The sequence below is a fragment of the Corythoichthys intestinalis genome, chromosome 15 (assembly GCF_030265065.1).
Source record: "Corythoichthys intestinalis isolate RoL2023-P3 chromosome 15, ASM3026506v1, whole genome shotgun sequence".
Lineage (NCBI taxonomy): Eukaryota > Metazoa > Chordata > Actinopteri > Syngnathiformes > Syngnathidae > Corythoichthys > Corythoichthys intestinalis.
Genome location: NC_080409.1, coordinates 22,293,336 through 22,312,276, shown reverse-complemented (window position 1 = coordinate 22,312,276; position 18,941 = coordinate 22,293,336). Strand labels below are relative to the sequence as shown.

The following is an 18,941-nucleotide window of genomic DNA, read 5'->3' as shown; positions in this document are numbered from 1 at the left end:
CTTTTAGGGATGTCCCGATCGCATATTTATTTATTTTTTTTATTTATTTGAACAAAAGTTCCAAACATGTTATAGTACTGATATTAAAACTAGAAGAATTTTCACCAAATAACTTTAATAGGTCTATTTGGGCTAGGCCTGAATGATATCGGGAAAAATTAACATTGCGATATATTGCCAAAGGTCCAGGGTTACTGCATTGGTTGCAATGGTGCGCCTAAATTTTTTCTAAAGGTGCACCAATACAAAATGTAGGCGCACCGTCATTTTACATTGCATCACCTTTAACGCCATACTTTTAATCACTCTACATAAAAATTCATGTCAATCATATGAGTGACTCCACTCAAATACAAGCACGCTTTGACGCTCACGTTGCTGAGAACAGCCTCTCACTTACACAATGAGTTTCCACAGACTGGGCTACTGCTCATGTAGCAAGTAAACGATGAGTAACACATTTGTGCTTTTGACCGTAAAGCTACTGAGGCTTCGCCAGCGAGATCAAAGCTACAAACCTCTCAATCATCGTTAACTTTAAGTACCAAACGAAAGCTGCACTGCTTAGGACGGAGGGTGAGAAGCTGTACAAGCATAAAGCAGAAAATTATAAATATGGTGGAAAACACAGACAAGACTGAAAAAGCAGTTTCTGCTCTTGCAACCCTCTATAAAATAAACTGCTGCATTTTAAGCCAATATGTCTATATGCTGCCATAGTAGACGCATGGCCTATTAAGCCTACGAACTATTTTTAATTTGAAAACCCCGTTTACAGACGTCGCGCAACCGCTTTTGTTTCAACCCAGCCATAAAACGAAGGTATTATATTTATTATTCAAAATGTCTGTCGTTTTTAGCTTAGAATCATTAATTGATGTGTCATATTTCCTTTAAAAAGCAACTTTAAAAAAATTATTCACTCACATATTTTAAACTTTTAAACAAATTATGTCACAATGAAGAAAATGGCGTCTGTAAAAAAGTCACAGATATCTACCTCATAACTATCGCTTAATTGTATTTTTTTGTTACCGTCGCATTTTCTCCGATATGTTAGATGATAAATAATCGATCCAAACAAAAAAGTTGAAAAAAAAACATTTAAAAGGGTAAATATATAAAAATGAACATCTCGACCACTCATTGATGTCTGCGATTTCTGCATCGCGACCCTTGTATATGTTGTTTCACCCATAAAATCCCCCCAAAATCCAGCTGTGGCCATTCACAGCTGTGTCTTGACACTCAGTGATACATGCTACATGGAGTTATTGGATCGAAACGAGGTAAGTACGCGATAATATCTCGTTAAAGTCATGGCGTCTGTAATTCTGTTCTCACGTGCTCTCACCTCCAGATAGGGTTTTGCTGTTTAAAAAACATTAAAAAAAAAAAAAAAAAAATGCCCTCCTGTTCAAAATTTCTCTTCCCCCAGAAAATTGAGATTTTAAGCTTTCCAATGATTATGATCACACATGCATATCGGACAATTTTGAAAGTTGGCTAAATTGGGGGTCTCAGAGCAGAACTTCAAGTCACCTGAGTGTTTTCCGCCATATATATATTTAATTTAAAACCCAATCCTTTTCACCAGATTCGGATCCTCTGAAAAATGGCGTGATCGGCCCGATTTCCGATCATGTGATCAGGTCGGGACAGCCCTAATTCCTTTTGAATCTTAAAAGAGAGAGGGGGAGAGAGAAAAAATACTCAATGCAATAATCTAGCAGAGTTACATTAATCAATTCAAGACACAGCTCGGGCAAAATAGCATTTGTTTAAATTTCAATCAATTATTAGAGCAAATTACTGGGCAAAATTTCAGACATTCATCTCTAAATAAATAAATAGAAATAAATGATTTGCACCATCTAGACTGTCTTCGTTACTCTGAACACCTCTGACCAATAAGTAGGTCCCTTTAAAATTCTAAATGTGCCAGCTGCCACCACACCTCCCCTTTTTTAAAGTGCATTTGTTAATATATAGCTTTATTTAATGCAGTAAGTCATTTTACAATCGCTGTCAAAAAATCCCGCAAAGAAAAATCTATCCAGTTTTATATGCGCTGTTGCTGTTAAAAGGAATACTGTACTGGCTGTTCTACGAAAAACTACAAGTACCAGCTACGTTCAGACGAAGAAAAACTACAACTACCAGAAACACCAGACAGTGTACAGTTGCCACGGGCGACTGCAGGAGCTATTTTCCATGCTACATCCTGCGTGAAAGGCATCGAAACAGTTGAGTTTGAACCGTTTTCTCAAAGATTAGCAATTATACTACAAGTGCTATGATCAACAATGGTCGGTTGTGTCTGTTGTCATTTTGGTAAACGCTCTTTTCGTCTGCAGCTTGTTGCGATGTGCTAGCTTAGCTAGTTTGCTAAAATTTCACGACTCTGGCCGAAGTTAACAAATTAACTTACTTTAAGTTTAGTCCAGTGGTTCTTAACCTTGCTAAAGGTACCGAACCCCATGAGTTTCACACGTACATTAACCGAACTCTTTGGAATTAAAAAAAATATTTTTTTTTTCTTCTTCCAAATTCAAAATCGATATATATAAGCTAGCAAGCTAAAACAAGTAATTTTCCGTTCAAATTTCTTCTCATTTAGACAGCATGTTTTTCAATTGGCCAAAATGTATGTTTTTATCTTTATGCCTGCAGCATCATCAGGCCACTAAACAAAGACTGGTCAAATGCGCGTATCTGAGATTTTTTTTCTTCGGATTTGGAGGAATATATCTTATATTGTGCAGCATTAAACCTGCTTGGTTGCTTTAACCTGACCGTGCAAGTTTCTGTGATGTTTACATCTCAAAGGATATAAAATTTAATGAATAACCCTGCACAAAATGATCGCCAAATTTGTAGACAAAGTCCTTATGTTGCAAAAACAAAACATGAATATTCTCACAAATCCAATAAACAGTATGAATTTACAACTAATAATTTTGCCTTTTGATTTGCTTTTCTACATTGGAAAACGATACTAAACTTGATTCATGTCGTTTCTATTTTTGTTTTCATGTCAACATTCTCGTTCACATCCTTGCCTCACATACTGTTTTCATGACATAAAATGAGACTCATAATATATATATATATATATATATATATATATATATATATATGTATACATATATATATTTTTTAATGTAAACGCAGTGCATGTTACCCATAGGTCTGTAGTACTTCCTAATACCGAGCGAGAGTCAACCTTCCACTGAGCAAACCAGTTTGTCTAGCACTAGCAGTTGAAAGAACTGGAATAAAGCCTGTACATTGGGCACTACCCAGTCCAAAACCTGGTCTAATATGCTACTTTGCCTAGATTTAGTCAGCGTCCAAAAATATGGCCCTGCGTGTCTTAACCTACACCGAATCCCTTAGACCAGGGGTGCCCAAGTCCAGTCCTCGAGAGCCCCTATCCAGCTTGTTTTTCATTTCTTCCTTCTCCAACTAATAATCAGGATCATTATCAGGCTCCTGCAGAGCTTGCTGATGAGCTGATCATTTGATTCAGGTGTGTTCAAGGAGGGAGACATAGAAAACAAGCTGGATAGGGGCTCTCGAAGACCGGATTTGGGCACCACTGCCTTAGACTGACTAACCGAACCCCTGGGGTTCGATCTAACCCAGATTAAGAACCACTGGTTTAGTCCCTTTACCAATTTGTTGTTGTGTGTGGTCTTCCTCCCAACTGTGGAACTGTCTGTCAATCTGGATGCTCACAGTACATATACATGCAATTGTTCATACGTTCTGCTTTTACGACCTCAATTACATACACGTGAGGGTACAAAAATGTTAAAAACTACACTACATATGCTGAATTCCAGAATAGTTTCAGACAACAGTACACTTCAGGAACAACATTAAACGTGCTCAACTTTTCAGGGACATTGGTCACTATAGAATACAGCTAGGTTATAATTTCTAATCATGCTTACAGAGTTATGAATAAAAAACAATTGAGAATTAATTTATTATAATTTGTGGATGAACATGTTAAATATGTACCACGCTTAAATTGATAACAAAATAACTCAAAGGGTAATGAAGTAGGGCTACAGCTATCGATTATTTTAGTAGTCGATTAATCGATGAACCAGTCAGTTCGAATAATCGATTAATCGGATAAGGAACATGAAAAATTAAAATACTCGAGCTTAGCCTCAAACGTTATAAAATAAAATAAAATAAGGATTTATGTATGACAAAAGAACAATTGGCTAACTTAGACAGCAAAAGTCTGCTAGCTTAAATGCTATAAAACGCTAATTTTTTTTTTGACAATGCTCTTAGCAAATTGTTCGGACATATATTCCAACAGAAAATAGCGAAATATACCTGTAAACCAAATCCGAATGCATTAGAAAACATTGGCTCAAACAAAAACTTAGCTTATTTTGGTCTTAACATGGACCGGCTGGATTCAGCCATGTGAAATGAGGCAGACTAGAGGGCAGTGTAGCCACTCAAATCAATAAAACTCAATGCAAACACTTTCAAAATAAACCATTACAACCCATCTTTAATTAAACGAATATTCGAGGCAACAAAGTTTAATTTGAATATTTTTTTCTAATCGAATACTCGAGTTAATCGATTAATCGTTGCAGCACTACAATGAAGTTTATTAAATTATTATTATCAATATTAATTTACTGGGAGTACAGGAACCCCTGAAGCCTGAAATTGTAGGCGATCATGTCAGAAATCTGGGAGCGCACAATGTTAAATGACTCCATATTGACTAATTGAAATTATAATATAATTACTGAAACAGTTCATTTGTGTATTGTCTCCAAAAATTAAGACTATATTGTTAAGCAGAAGAACATGGGAAACAAAGTGGTTTTCAAGAATAATAATGATTTTTTAAAATCTGCATCTTCTGGTTGGACAGATGTGAGCTGATTTGTATTTTTTTTTAGAGAAAAAATTGCCCCATTTTGGAAAAATCTGGAGCTCCACATGCCGATGGTTATTTGATTTAATGTGTATTTTCTCTTTTAGTCAAGATCCATGATTATATTTGCTGTTATTGTCGATTTAAAGAAGCCTTAAGAGTACCATGTTTATCTACCTCAGCAAAAAGGTGAGCACCCTCAAATTTATGTAAAGAATAAAAGTATGGGCTTGATAAAAAATGTTCTGTCTTTTTAGATTGCGATCCCCAACAGTATTCACTTGAAATGTGTCTCTTGGAACAAAGATCAGGGCTTTATTGCCTGTGGAGGGGATGACGGCCTCTTAAAAGTGCTCAAACTTGAAACTCAGACAGGTACTGTATGTTTGGGGTTTGTAACCAACATTTTTTTTTTTTTCCAGCAAGAGTTGTTATTAACAAATTTGTATTCGAGGCAGAGCCATGATTGCTGGCAAGTCTGCTTTACAGTGTAGAATGTGGGGATCACACACTGTAAGACTAAAAGCCGCTGCAGCTAATTAATAAATGATTATCTTATCTTAACCTATTAATTGAGTGTCACAAGGACAGCTTTCGTGAATGGCAGCAAGACAGCAAAGTCAAATTGTCCAGTTTGTTGTTCACGTGCACATTGCAAATTAACATTTAATATGCGTTTAAGGTGGTTTTTCAGACTGTTATGTAAGATCCATGTGATTGAGATTTTAGATTTTGTGAAACAATAGTTCACACACTGTTTAAGAAATCTTTTAAAACTCACCAAAAGCCTTTCTGTGCTTTCCGGGTACCTCTGTATCAGTCCCTGTAAGTACAACCGGTACCACCTTGTCCACACAAACTTGCAGAAACAATAGGGAGATTCATTTAAGTATTTTTTTTTTCAAAGTATTGGTGTTGAATCCGCTCCTTTTTGCAGTTTTTTTTTTCCCTCTCGACAGATGACGCCAAACTTAAAGGACTTGCTGCACCCAGTAATTTGTCAATGAACCAGACATTGGGGGGACACAGTGGTGAGTCAAGATTGATGACTCCTTTATCAAGCATGAAAATAAAGATCAGATAGAAAACAATAAATCCTTGTAAATGTTGCTACATTTTCAGGTGCGGTTCAAGTAGTTACATGGAATGAGCAGTTTGAAAAACTAACAACCAGTGACCAGAATGGACTCATCATTGTATGGATGCTCTACAAAGGTACTTGTAAGATCTTAATATTAACTATCTACCTTGTAGGAGGCATTGAATGGTGTAAAGTTATTGTACTTTTTTTTTATTTAAAGGTGCGTGGTACGAGGAAATGATCAATAACAGGAATAAATCGGTAGTGAGGAGCATGAGTTGGAATGCTGATGGTCAAAAAATCTGCATTGTGTATGAAGATGGAGCAGTCATTGTTGGATCTGTTGATGGTAAATAATTTGATTAATAGAATTTTAAATAGCCAGGATGCTTACAGTTTTCCACCGAGATGTAGAATGGAATCCCGATTTGTCACAGGCATTGCTTTGTTCACATACAGTACTTGTGTATTTGTGTGTGCGTGCGTATGAAAATAATGGATAAAGACTTTCTTTTTCCCCTGAGGTAACCGGATTTGGGGAAAGGAGCTGAAAGGAAATCAGCTCGCACATGTTGCATGGTCTCCAGACAGCAAGATTCTGCTCTTCGGCATGGCCAATGGGGAAGTGCAAATATTTGATAATCATGGCAATTTCATAGTAAGTACAGAAGCACGACAAGTAACTTAAATGTAACATACTAAAAAGTATAGAAGAAAAGCAGCCGATCAAAGAAAAAAAAACATAGGACGCAGACATGTATCTGTCAGTAGGATCCCAAATTTTAGGCAGTGGACACATCGTCGTTGTGGAAGCTCAAATCTCACATGGTCTTGCGAATCCAGCTCACCAGTTAACACAAGAGAAAGAGTAAACACTAAGGTCAACTAGCATACAGCATCGCATTTGATTTTGCTGAAATTGATGTTCCACCTAATATGTATGGCACCCTCTGAAATATTTTATACTCAAGTACCCACCAATAGGCATGTGGCGGTATGATATTCTGACGGTATGATAACTTTAAGCCAAAACGGTATTACGGTATTGGAATTACAGCTCTAAAATGTGTTACTGTGAGATATCTGGGTTTAAAAAACACAAACAAACAAAAATATATATTTTCCATTGAACAGATTTTTATTTTTCAAAAATGTATGAGCAAATTGGAACATAAGTATAATGTTAAGTTAAAATTAAAAAAGATATATTCTAAATAAAATTAAAATGAATGAATGCAGTCCTTAAGGTGAGCCTACAGCTACAGCTCAACATTATTACCATCCGAACAAAATTTTTTTCCATCAAAAGAACGTTTGTATGACCTGTATCATGTTCACATTATACACACACTCTCTTTCTCAACACAGACAGTTGCCAGAGAAAAAAAACCCACCACGTTTTACCATCAGACACACTAAATACGCTGGAGTTAACTCTCTTGGCTGGTGGGAAACGTTCATTACAGTGTTTACTAACTTTTATTTTGTATAAATGTGAAACCATATTGGAGGTATTGCCTACTAGGCAGTCACCCTCCGCAAACATGCTTTACATGTGGGTTGGCCTTCCTCCTCTCAGTCGGGGCCGTCTGTAAATTTTCTGTAGCTGAAGTATTCCCATACCAGCAATTTCATTTTCTTTGATGGGGGAAAAAGTTTCACCTTCTCCAGCCATCGTGTAGCACTGCTGACTCACTGACACTGAGCAACAACCGGTGGGGGAGGGTTGAGCCCTACAGCTGCAAGCAAGGGATTTCTTCATGCGTTTTTGGGACCTATAGCTGATACCTTAGGGACGGTATGACGGAAATTATTTTGAGGTTATAAACAGGGGTGAAAGTGGCTAGAATTTCTTGCCGGAACTCCCCGACGTGAAGGTCGCCACGGAGCCAGAAATTTAATTTAATTTAATTTGATTTTTTTTCTTTCATTTTGGGGGCGGGGGGGTCATAGCTCTTAAACTACTGAAATGTAAAGAAAACTGTTTTAGCACAGTTATTTCTATAACACATACAAAAACTGATTTTCATTCAAAATTGTATTTTTTCAATGATTTGCAAAATAAAAGTTAACAAAAACAGCAATAACCCCAACCACCATCTCCTAATTTTTATTTTCCCTCATTTTCTCACATACTAAATGCCAAATCTCAATTTATATACTTAAGAACATAGGATGTATATTAAAATTTAAGTTAATGTAAACGTTTTTTTTTTTTTTAATATTTGAGATATAAGAAACATACATTCAGAAAAATAAGTAGAAATGACTTATATTATGCAGAGTTAAATTGAATATATTTTTAAGGTGGCGCAAACATTGACTTTTCTAAATCATAAGGAAATGAATAAGTAGCCTAACATAAATGAACAAATATAAGTCCAAAGTGCACATTGACAGCTAAGATGTTCTGAACCTCCCCATCAGAGCAAATAAAACTAAATAAATAAACTATAATAAATAAGCCTCAACTATTTCCTTGCTTTTAAAGATTTGATCCATTTTATTTTGCATTGCCTTTTTTTTGTCGCATCAATTCAACCTTTTTTTTTAAATTTTTTGCTGTTCCAGAAAACATGCACATTTGAACCAATCAAAGCTAACTATCTCTGCTGATCACATGTCAGTATGTGAGCCAATTGAATGGATAAATGAGTCTAGGCGTTTTGCTTTGCTGCGTGCATTCGCACATTGACGTGACTCGTCATCGTCAGACTCCGATAACTGCAGCTGCTGGGGAAACCGCCATGCCGTCCGTGGAATAAAATAAATAATAAATATTGGTGGAAACGGATTACGTTACACAAGCACTTTATGATGCTTGCTGTTAACACTTGTGTATGTAAATCTCATGTTGGTAGATTGTTTTCTTCTTGGAGATGAAATGCATGTGTGGAAGCTTAACATTTTTTTTACATAGCCTTTTGACATTTGCCGTTGATACTGAAATAGTCGTTTATTTAAGCCTGCAAGTTTTTTTTTTTTTTTTTTTTTAAACAGTTTTTGTAACTCATGTACAAAACATTAAAAGCAGCTAATAGCGGGGGTGGGGGTGTCATCAATAATCGATTTATAATCTAATCGTAGCCTCTGAATCGTAATCGTAATCGAATCGTTTGGTGCCCAAAGATTCCCACCTCTACTTCTTATCCTGTTTAACTCATTGGTTGCCTTTGACGGCGATAGACGTCCAATCCATTTTGACTGTGAGGGACTGGCAGCCCTCCAGCCTAATTGAATTGGATGTCAATTTCCATCAATGTGAGTGAAACATGATCACTCAAATGCCAGCCATCCCACGTGAAATGGATTACATGTTTATCAGTCGATGGCAGTGAAAGAGTTAAGGTCACAGGTTGCTGCTGTCTATCCTACCTGACTTCCAGTTTAAGGCAGCCTACACCCAAAACTGATCACCGATCAGTTCCAGGGATTAAAAATTTTTTTTTATCACTGACAATATTACGGGATTATTCTTGAACTTTTATACCTTAAAAAAAATTCGAGGAAGCGTGGTAGTTTACACATCTACCTGACAGTTCTGAGGTTCATGGTCATGGTTGGCTGCATACTTCCTTTGCAAGTTCTCCCTGAGACTGTGTGGGTTTTCTTTGGATACTTTTGCTTTTTCTGACTTTGTAAATTAAACGGGAACTTCAAAATTTTTGACATTAGGCTTAATTTTCAGGTTAGCAGGGGTTTAATTAGTCGGTGGAGTTGGTTTCAACAAATTCTTGTGATTTATTAATTAGTTTCAGGGCTCCTTAACTAACAAATAATTAACAAACTGCACGGAATTTGTTGAAACCAACTCCAGCGACTAATTACACCACTGCTAACTTGAAGGTTATGCCGAATGTCAAAAATTCGGAACGTCCCTTTAAGTGAATTTTAGATTCAATAAAAACTCTATATCTTTCCAGAGGTGTCATTAAGATTAGTTGTTTTCTATACTTTTTTGTGCCCTGTGATTTTCTGGTGACCAGTCTAGGATGTACCCTGCCCTTACCACAAACCAGCTATAGCTATAGTTTCAGATCACCTATGACTGTAATGGGGATGAGCATTATAGAGAAATGGGTGGATGGCAGGTCATTATCACTTTATAACACAATTCTTGCATTAGTAGAGTTTGAATATTTATGAGTGATGAATCTGGTGGTTTCCAGTGTGATATTAAGCAATATCAATATGCTACTATGGTAAAGGTCAAAGGTGGACAGACTTTGTCATGCTTTTGAAAGAAAAGGAGGGTCCAAACATTTGATTGACTTTTTTTTTTCCCTTTATTGGGTGTATTTTAGAAACTAATCATACATTTTACTGTGGTTGCTGAAAATATTCTTAATTCCAAGACTGCTTGATCCTGAATTTTTGTTTTTCTAATTTTTGATTATTGTTATTATTTTTACTGATATCTCATTTTAAATGTTATATGGAATGTTTTTCCAGATGAAATTGACCATTGGCTGCCTGACTAATGTGACAGGAGCCACCAGGATAGCAGGTATTCACTGGTACTCAGGAACAGGAGGTTACATAGAACCCGACTGTCCCTGTCTCGCTATATGTTTTCAAAATGGAAGATGTCAGATTATGCGCTACGAGACGGATGAAAGTAAGTTAGTAAAACACAAGGATTCCAGATCTTTTTTCAGTTTACTATGGCATGTGACAATGAGCTGTGCTACATTTTTCTTCTTTCTGCAGACCCAGTCTGTATTGACACCACGATGAATGTGGTCAGTGTTCAGTGGAACCATTGTGGTAGTGTCCTGGCGGTGGCCGGTTCCCTCAAAGCTTTGAACGCAGATGTAGAAATCAATGTGGTGCAGTTTTATACACCATTTGGAGAGGTGAGGACAGCATTTGATTTTCATATGTGTATCTTAATGCTTTAATGTGTGCCTTTTGTTTAAAGGATCCCGTACCTGTGGTGATGATCTGAGTATGTTAGACAAGTACATAGACACTTTACATTATGTTATTGTTGTCTGGACAATGCCCAAATGCCACATACACATTAAATTCAAAGGCTCTATATAGAAGTAATAATACGGCACCTCTAATTTGTACATATGACATAAATCTGTAGCTTTACCTGTTAAGAGTGATAACTTTCTTTTTACATTTTAAATGTGTGTAGATACAACTCTCAATTTTTAAACTAAAATTTCATTGCACATTGACTTCTCTATCACTTAACACAGCACCTGAGAACATTGAAAGTGCCAGGGAAGCAAATGACTGGAATTGCTTGGGAAGGGGGTGGACTGCGGATAAGCCTGGCTGTTGATTCATACATCTATTTTGCTAACATCAGACCAGATTACAAGGTAAATGTACTTGAAATAATAATGTTCATTTTTGGTTGAAATAATGTGTAAAGCTTTTATTCTTAGTGTAAAGTAGCGCTGCAACTAAAGATTATTCATAAAATCAATTAATCGGACAATTAATTAAATGATTAATCAATTAATCAGATGTCACTTTTTTCAATTACTGTTTTGGCCCGAATATAAGACGGTGTTTTTTGCATTGAAATAACACTGAAAAAGAGGGGGTCGTCTTATATTCGCGGTCTAGATATTATACCCATTCACGACGCTAGATGGCGCCAGATATCATCGAAGCGATGTTCTGTCATGACAGATCTCAGCTACTCTCCCCATTCACGACGCTAGATGACGCCAGATATCATTGAAGTGATGTTCTGTCATGACGGATCTCAGCTACTAGCTTAACCAGTTTGCATTATTTTATTGCAATGTTTTTCCTTATTCAGATTTGTTTCAAGACTACAGTTACAGTTAGACTTCACTTTGGTGGTTAATCCAGTTATTGCAATTTTGTTGTTTTATCACAATAGATTGGTTTATTTACATTTAAAAAACCAGAAGCCATTCATTAACGAATGTGATTGCACTTTAGTTTACATATTTAAATGTTCAGATATTAAGATTAGAATGAGGCAAAAAAAAAAAACATGCTTTTTCTCTCAAATATATTGTTATAATCATTTGTTTCAGATGTACTGTAATTATTTTCTGTTTAAAAATTGATTTGGTGTACAAAAAGTCTTTTTTCAAACTTGAGTCCTGAAAAAGAGGGGGTCGTCTTATAATCAGGGCCGTCTTATATTCGGGCCAATACGGTACTTCCACAATTTAATTTGAAGTTGTTTTAGGCATGTTGTAAGTAACAATGAAGACAAAATGGTCGACAATTTCCTTCAAAAATAATATTTTATTACAGCTTCCTCACTTAACTGTATTCCACAACTCTAATGTTTTAAGTATATAATACTTGTTAAAGTTTTTCATAAAGGTTCTGAGTATAAAACATAAAAATAATTTCTCAGCACACAAATCTGACAAAATGACTGTTCATTCAATACTGTTCATTCATACTGTTCATGCTTTTTGTTTCCGCTGAAACCTCCTTGGTTAAATTGTCTGTGCTGAATCAGTTGGAACAAAGACCAGGACCCACTGCGGCCCTCGAGGACTGGTTCGCCCACCCCTGTTTTAAGCTGTTATATGAATTGGTTTATGTGTGTGGTTCCTTTGTAAGAAAGAAATGAGACAACTTTACTATCTAACAATAACTCAAGTGCTAATATGCTTCTCCAAAACACAATACAAACTGACACTTAAGACACTGATTTGCATAATCGCTAACTAGCTTTGTGCTAAGTAGTAACATACTCATCAACAAAGAATACAAACAATTCAACTTGCTTCATTTACTCCCCTCTGACGGAGGCTCACTGGATCTAACAATTGAAAAGACAATCCAACGCTTGACACTTCGTAATACAGTATTATTGATTCAGCAACCCAATCTTTGTGTTGCAGTGAGCTCTCTCTCTCTTGCTTCAATCCCTGGCACGCCCGCAGCCTCACGTTACAAACAAACAAGGACCCAAACAGGACTGCTCACAACTAATCAATTATCATATTAGCTGACAACAAATTTTTTATAATCGATTTTAATGGATTTAATCGATTAGTTGTTGCGGCCTTAGTGTAAAGTGTTTTAACCAGTTAGTCATTTGCCCTTGTCTGACAATCGTTTTTCCAAATCATTTTACATGGAGTAATTGCCTCGTATACACGTCCTACACTGAAATAAACAAATGGTGGATTTACTTGATGAAATAATTTGATCGCTTGTGAACTGAACTTAATATTACAAGCAGTCAAATTTACTTCATAAAAGTAAGTGGAAATTGTTACAATGATTTTATCAAATAAATCCACCAGTTATTTTTTTGTGTAGTCAAAAATAGAATAAAACTTGTACTGCAACAGTGCAATACTATATATCTTATATGTATTTTTTCTTTTATTATAGACTTTGCTTGTCTTGACCCTTCACTTAGTTTAGCAATCTAAAACTAAGAGATGAGAATCAAGGTCTCTTTGTTTTTTCTTACAAGTGGGGATACTGCTGCAGCACAGTAGTTTATGCCTTCACAAAGCCAGAGCGCCAAGATTACTGTGTGATCTTCTGGGACACTAAAAACAATGAAAAATTTGTCAAGTATGTCAAGAGCCTCATGTCCATCACCACATCAGGTGACTTCTGCACCCTGGCAAGCAAGGCCGATGAAACCCAGCCCCAGGTACATTCTAATTCACAGTTTGCTTTCCAAAATGACCAATGTGTGATGATACATATAGCAGTTCTATTTCATCTTTGTTTTACATTGATTTTACAGATACAGTGCTGCTCGAAAGTATGTGAACCCCACAGCGATGGTCAGATTTTTTGTAAAAAACACTAAAATAACCTTATTAAATGTTAAGTTATACCCAAATCCACAATACTGTCATTCCAAATAATGGACTGAAACAAAAGAAATAGTTATATTGTCATTCTTTATTTAACAAAAGTGGTTGATTTAAGAAAAACTCAGATATCATGTGTGCAAAAGTATGTGAACCCCTTCAGTTAATAGGATATTGCGCCTCCTTTTGCAGAGATTACCTCAACCAAACGGTTTCTGTAGTGACTAATCAGCCTCTCACATCTACTTTGGGGGATTTTTGCCCATTCTTCCTTGCAGAACGCAGTCAGTTGAGAGAGGTTTGATGGGCGTCTGGCATGAACTGCTCGCTTCAGGTCCCGCCACAGCATTTCAATGGGATTTAGGTCAGGACTTTGACTGGGCCAGTCCAGAACACGAATCTTCTTCTTTTTCAGCCATTCCTTGGTTGTATTGCTGGAATGCTTTGGATCATTATCATGTTGCATGATCCACCTTCTGCCAAGCTTTAACTTCAAAACAGATGGCGTCAGGTTATGTTCTAGGATTTGACAATATTCCTCAGAATTCATGATTCCCTGGACTATGTGGAGTTGTCCAGGTCCTGAGGATGAAAAGCAAGCCCAGATCTTGACATTCCCACCTCCATGCTTCACTGTTGGGAGAAGGTTCTTTTGGTGGTATGCAGTGTTGACTTTTCGCCAGACATGGCGGTTTTGGTTGTGACCAAACAGTTCAATTTTGCACCTACATCAGTTGATGAAAACTCTTTTTAATTTAGTCTCGACAACACAACTGTTAGAAAAACAAAAAAAAAACTACTGAATTGATTGATTAGGAAATCAGGTTGAAATAATAGAAAATTCCAAAATGTTGAGGGGGTTCACAAACTTTTGAGCAGCACTGTATATGTGGGTATCTTCTGAATTATCATGATGATTAAATCCAACTTCCTTTAGCTTTTTGTAACCCCAAAAAATCATCTATGCAAGACTGATTTGCTGTAAAAAACATTTTTTTTTGCGTGCACACTGCACATTGACAAAGATTATTTGTAATCATTGGTCCACATTCATGGTAGTCCCGAATATTTTTTTTAAAGTACTGGTATGCTGAAGAAAATGTTGATTCTGAAAGAAAAGGCAGTCTGGTTTATCGGTTTGGGTGTAGCCATTTATGTTGAACATTGTATATTCTAAAGCAGCGTTTCCTTATTCCTTGGCACACAGGGAAGCGCTGAGTCAGAGTCTGGGAGTCACGCAAAGGTAATGCAACATTAATTAAAAGCGCAAATTATTTAGAAGATTTTTTTTTTTTCTTTTTTTTTTTTTTACTTAATAACTATAAGTAAGTAATAACCTTTCCTGTTTTTTAGTATGTCCTGATTTTATGCAACTCAATTGGGACTCCATTGGACTCTAAGTACATCGACATTTGTGAGTTCCAATTTCAAATTCAACGTAAATGCATGTTCTAGTTCATCCCATTGTCGATCACATTTAAAAAAATTTTTTTTTAATAAATCGAGATTTTTAAGAGACGAGGATGTTGATAAACGACTTCAAGTCTATGTTAGAGCTCACACCTCGCACATTGGAAAAATAGTGTCCGTCTCCTACCGCCCACAGTCAAAACCCTCACAAGCTTACAGCAGCAGCCTGTGGCCAATAGACAGTGAGTAGTGGGGGCAACATTAGACATCCCAAATATTCAACATTCCATTTCTGCATGGCACAGTGGAGTGTTTGCTGATGAGCCCTAGCCAAGATAGTTCAAAGTCAGCATATTTGAAAGGCTGTCACTTAAAATAGGCTTCCAGATTCCGGTCAAATGTCTGAGAGGCATCTCCTTTTTCCGCCTTGAAGAATATCTAACATAGGAAGAATGTTGCCTCATATTATACTCCGCCAAACAAAAACCTCTACTTATCCTGATGTTCTGCTTGGTCAGGCCCATTGTTTGTCACCATGACCAGGACTCATGTGATTGCTGCATCGAAAGAGGCTTTCTACTTGTGGCAATACAGAGTTGCAAATAAATTAACTGCCTTGGAGATCAACCAAGTAACCAGAACTAAGAAGGAAGGAAGGGAAAGGTGAGGTTCTTTTTAAAAATGTATTTCACCTGTTATTTTTTTCTTTGTTCGAGCACTGTTGGAGTGTAGCTTTATAGAATGGCATAACGTTTACCCAGTACACTCATGCCAAGACTGACAGTACACTCCAAGCTCATCATGGAAAGTTACAGGGAGGCAAGATAACCACACATCTCAAGTCTCGGAGTCAGAGTCTAAAATCTGAATAGAATTCATTCATCCGCTTCCACTGCCACAGACACTCCAGACAGCCCAGCTAAAAGTCATCTCAGTGCAACTGTCTGATTTGCTCCCACTTCCTGTCTTTGTAGGGTATATCACATTGACAGCAGTACAACTGGGATCAATGACAATGGGGAAGACTTTGCAAAAGCCTTCACAGTAAGTGACATTGTGCTTTCTGAAACAAAAGCCTTCATTGACAGTATTCATTCACTCACTGACTATAAATGTTTTATGTACCGAAAGCAATGCAACATAAACATGAATTTGTCTGTTCTTTTAAGGCAACAAGAGATCCCATCTGTTGTTGTACAGCGACAGATAAGACACTAATAGTGGTAGGTGCATCTCTTTTTGCAATAGTTACTACAAAAAAATACAACAAAAGTTACAAAAAAAAACAAACAAAAAATATAACAGAATATGAGGATGAATTTGAATTTCTCTAAACTTGTTAATGCACATGTCCAAATGTTCAGTACTTCAGCACTTTTTCCACAACTTACTGTTATCCTGTTAGAAGCTTCACACACAAAAAAAAACAAGTTTTGATCCATGAGTCTAGCCATACATTTCCTAGTTCAATTAGTGTTAACACATTGGCTGTCATTGATGGCGATAGATGTCCAATCAATTTGAAGTGAAGGGTGTCAGGGAATGACGTTCATTCCTTGCCACCCTCCACTTCAAATGGATTGGATGCCTAGTAGTGATAAACTCATTAAAAGACTTTAAATTTAGCTTTTAAAAGCATGTTTGGACGTCTATCTTTGTCAATGCAACTGAAAGAGTTAATAAAAACAATAACTTATGCTTATGAGTTCTCAATTTATGTAATATCGAATACGGTTTCGAGTAATTTTTTTGAGTATCGATATCAAGTTGAAAATTATAGTATTGTGACGCTGCCAGTTCCTCCCAGTAAAATGGATTGGATGTCTATCTAGTTACAAACAAACTTAAATTCACAACATAATGATGAAAAGAGCCGCATTCGGCTGTGAAGCTGTCTGCTACAAGCCCCTGATTGGACGCCAGTCATCATCATTAGCACTGAAAGAGTTCATGTTCAATTCATTCAACTTTTCATTCTGGCATTTACACTGCTGGCCAAAAGTATTGGCACACCTGCAATTCTGTCAGATAATGCTCAATTTCTCCCAGAAAATAATTGCAATTACAAATGCTGTGGTAGTAATATCTTCATTTATTTTGCTTGCATTGAAAAAATACAAAATAGAATGAAAAAAAAAATCATTATCATTTTACACAAAACTCCAAAAATGGGCTGGACAAAAGTATTGGCACTCTCAGCCTAATACTTGATAGCACAACCTTTAGACAAAATAACTGCGAACAACCGCTTCCGGTATCCATCAATAAGGTTCTTACAATGCTCTGCTGGAATTTTAGACTTTTCTTCTTTGGCCAACTGCACCAGGTCTTTGAGATTTGAAGGGTGCCTTCTCCAAACTGCCATTTTCAGATCTCTCCACAGGTGTTCTGTGGGATTCAGGTCATTGCTGGTCACTTTACAAGTCTCCAGTGCTTGCTCTCGAACCTTTTTCTATTGCTTTTTGAAGGTCATTGTCCTGCTGGAAGCCCCATGACCTCTGAGGGAGACCCAGCTTTCTCACACTGGGTCCTACAATATGCTGCAAAATTTGTTGGTAGTCTTCAGACTTCATAATGCCATGCACACGGTCAAGCAGTCCAGTGCCAGAGGCAGCAAAGCAACCTCAAAACATCAGGGAACCTCCACCATGTTTGACTGTGGGGACCGTGTTCTTTTCTATGGAAACCCCCCTTTTTTCTGTAAACTTAATGTTCATGCCTTTTCCCAAAAAGCTCTACTTTTGTCTCATCTGACCAGAGAACATTCTTCCAAAACATTTTTGGCCTGGGTCTCCTACTATAGAGTCCCTTTTCATTCAGACGGCGACTGATAGTACGGGTTGACACTGTTGTACCCTCGGGCTGCGGACAGCTTGAACTTGTTTGGATGTTAGTTGAAGTTCTTTATCCACCGTCCGCACAACTTTTGGTGAAATTTCACGTGAATTTTTCTTTTCCGTCCGCATCTAGGGAGGTTAGCCACAGTGCCATGGGCTTTACACTTATTGATGACACTGCGCACGGTAGACACAGGAACATTCAGGTCTTTGGAGATGGACTTGTAGCCTTGAGATTGCCCATGCTTCCTCACAATTTTGCTTCTTAAGTCCTCAGACAGTTCTTTGTGCATGGAGAAAAGAAAGAAAATCAATGTGGTACACACAAGGACACAGGACAGAGGTTGAGTCAACTTTAGTCCATTTTAACTGGCTGTAAGTGTGATTTAGTTGTTGCCACCACCTGTTATGTGCCACAGGTAAGTAACAGGTGCTGTTAATCACACAAATTAGAGAAGCATCACATGATTTTTCAAAGGGTGCCAATACTTTTGTCCGGCACATTTTTGAAGTTTTGTGTAAAATGATAACGATTTCATTTTTTTCCCATTCTCTTTTGTGTTTTTTCATTGCAAGCAAAATAAATGAAGATTATTACCAAAGCATTTGTAATTGTAATCATTTTCTGGGAGAAATTGAGCATTAGCTGACAGAATTGTAGGGGCTCCAATACTTTTGGCCAGCAGTGTAGGAATCCTAAGACCAAGATGAAGAAGTCCTCACATTTGTTTTACAGTACCTTGCCAATACGAGACTTCAAACAAGATGTTCTCAGAGGAAGGTGGTGACTCAGAGGGAAGTGGCGACTGAGCTCAGAGTGTCAAAGTATGCCATTAGCATGTTGCAACAGAAATACACAGTCATATAATGGCATAGATATGGATTTTATTCGAAGTTTT

At 37.0% G+C, this 18,941-nt stretch overlaps 1 protein-coding gene across 5 annotated transcripts in view; it reads left to right on the top strand.

Moving 5' to 3' along the window:
* The first annotated feature begins 2,118 nt into the window (after window positions 1-2,118).
* Window positions 2,119-18,941, top strand: part of wdr35 (WD repeat domain 35) — a 33,148-nt gene continuing 16,325 nt past the window's right edge. For all 5 annotated transcript variants that reach the window (XM_057859777.1, XM_057859778.1, XM_057859781.1 and 2 more), the window contains exons 1-16: window positions 2,119-2,246; window positions 5,029-5,110; window positions 5,179-5,296; window positions 5,881-5,952; window positions 6,044-6,136; window positions 6,223-6,351; window positions 6,527-6,660; window positions 10,455-10,620; window positions 10,713-10,858; window positions 11,213-11,338; window positions 13,444-13,629; window positions 15,003-15,038; window positions 15,149-15,209; window positions 15,724-15,868; window positions 16,180-16,249; window positions 16,375-16,428. In XM_057859777.1, coding sequence (XP_057715760.1) covers window positions 5,087-5,110; window positions 5,179-5,296; window positions 5,881-5,952; window positions 6,044-6,136; window positions 6,223-6,351; window positions 6,527-6,660; window positions 10,455-10,620; window positions 10,713-10,858; window positions 11,213-11,338; window positions 13,444-13,629; window positions 15,003-15,038; window positions 15,149-15,209; window positions 15,724-15,868; window positions 16,180-16,249; window positions 16,375-16,428 — 1,560 coding nt within the window. In that variant the 5' untranslated portion in view covers window positions 2,119-2,246; window positions 5,029-5,086. The remainder of the gene's footprint in view (window positions 2,247-5,028; window positions 5,111-5,178; window positions 5,297-5,880; window positions 5,953-6,043; window positions 6,137-6,222; window positions 6,352-6,526; window positions 6,661-10,454; window positions 10,621-10,712; window positions 10,859-11,212; window positions 11,339-13,443; window positions 13,630-15,002; window positions 15,039-15,148; window positions 15,210-15,723; window positions 15,869-16,179; window positions 16,250-16,374; window positions 16,429-18,941) is intronic.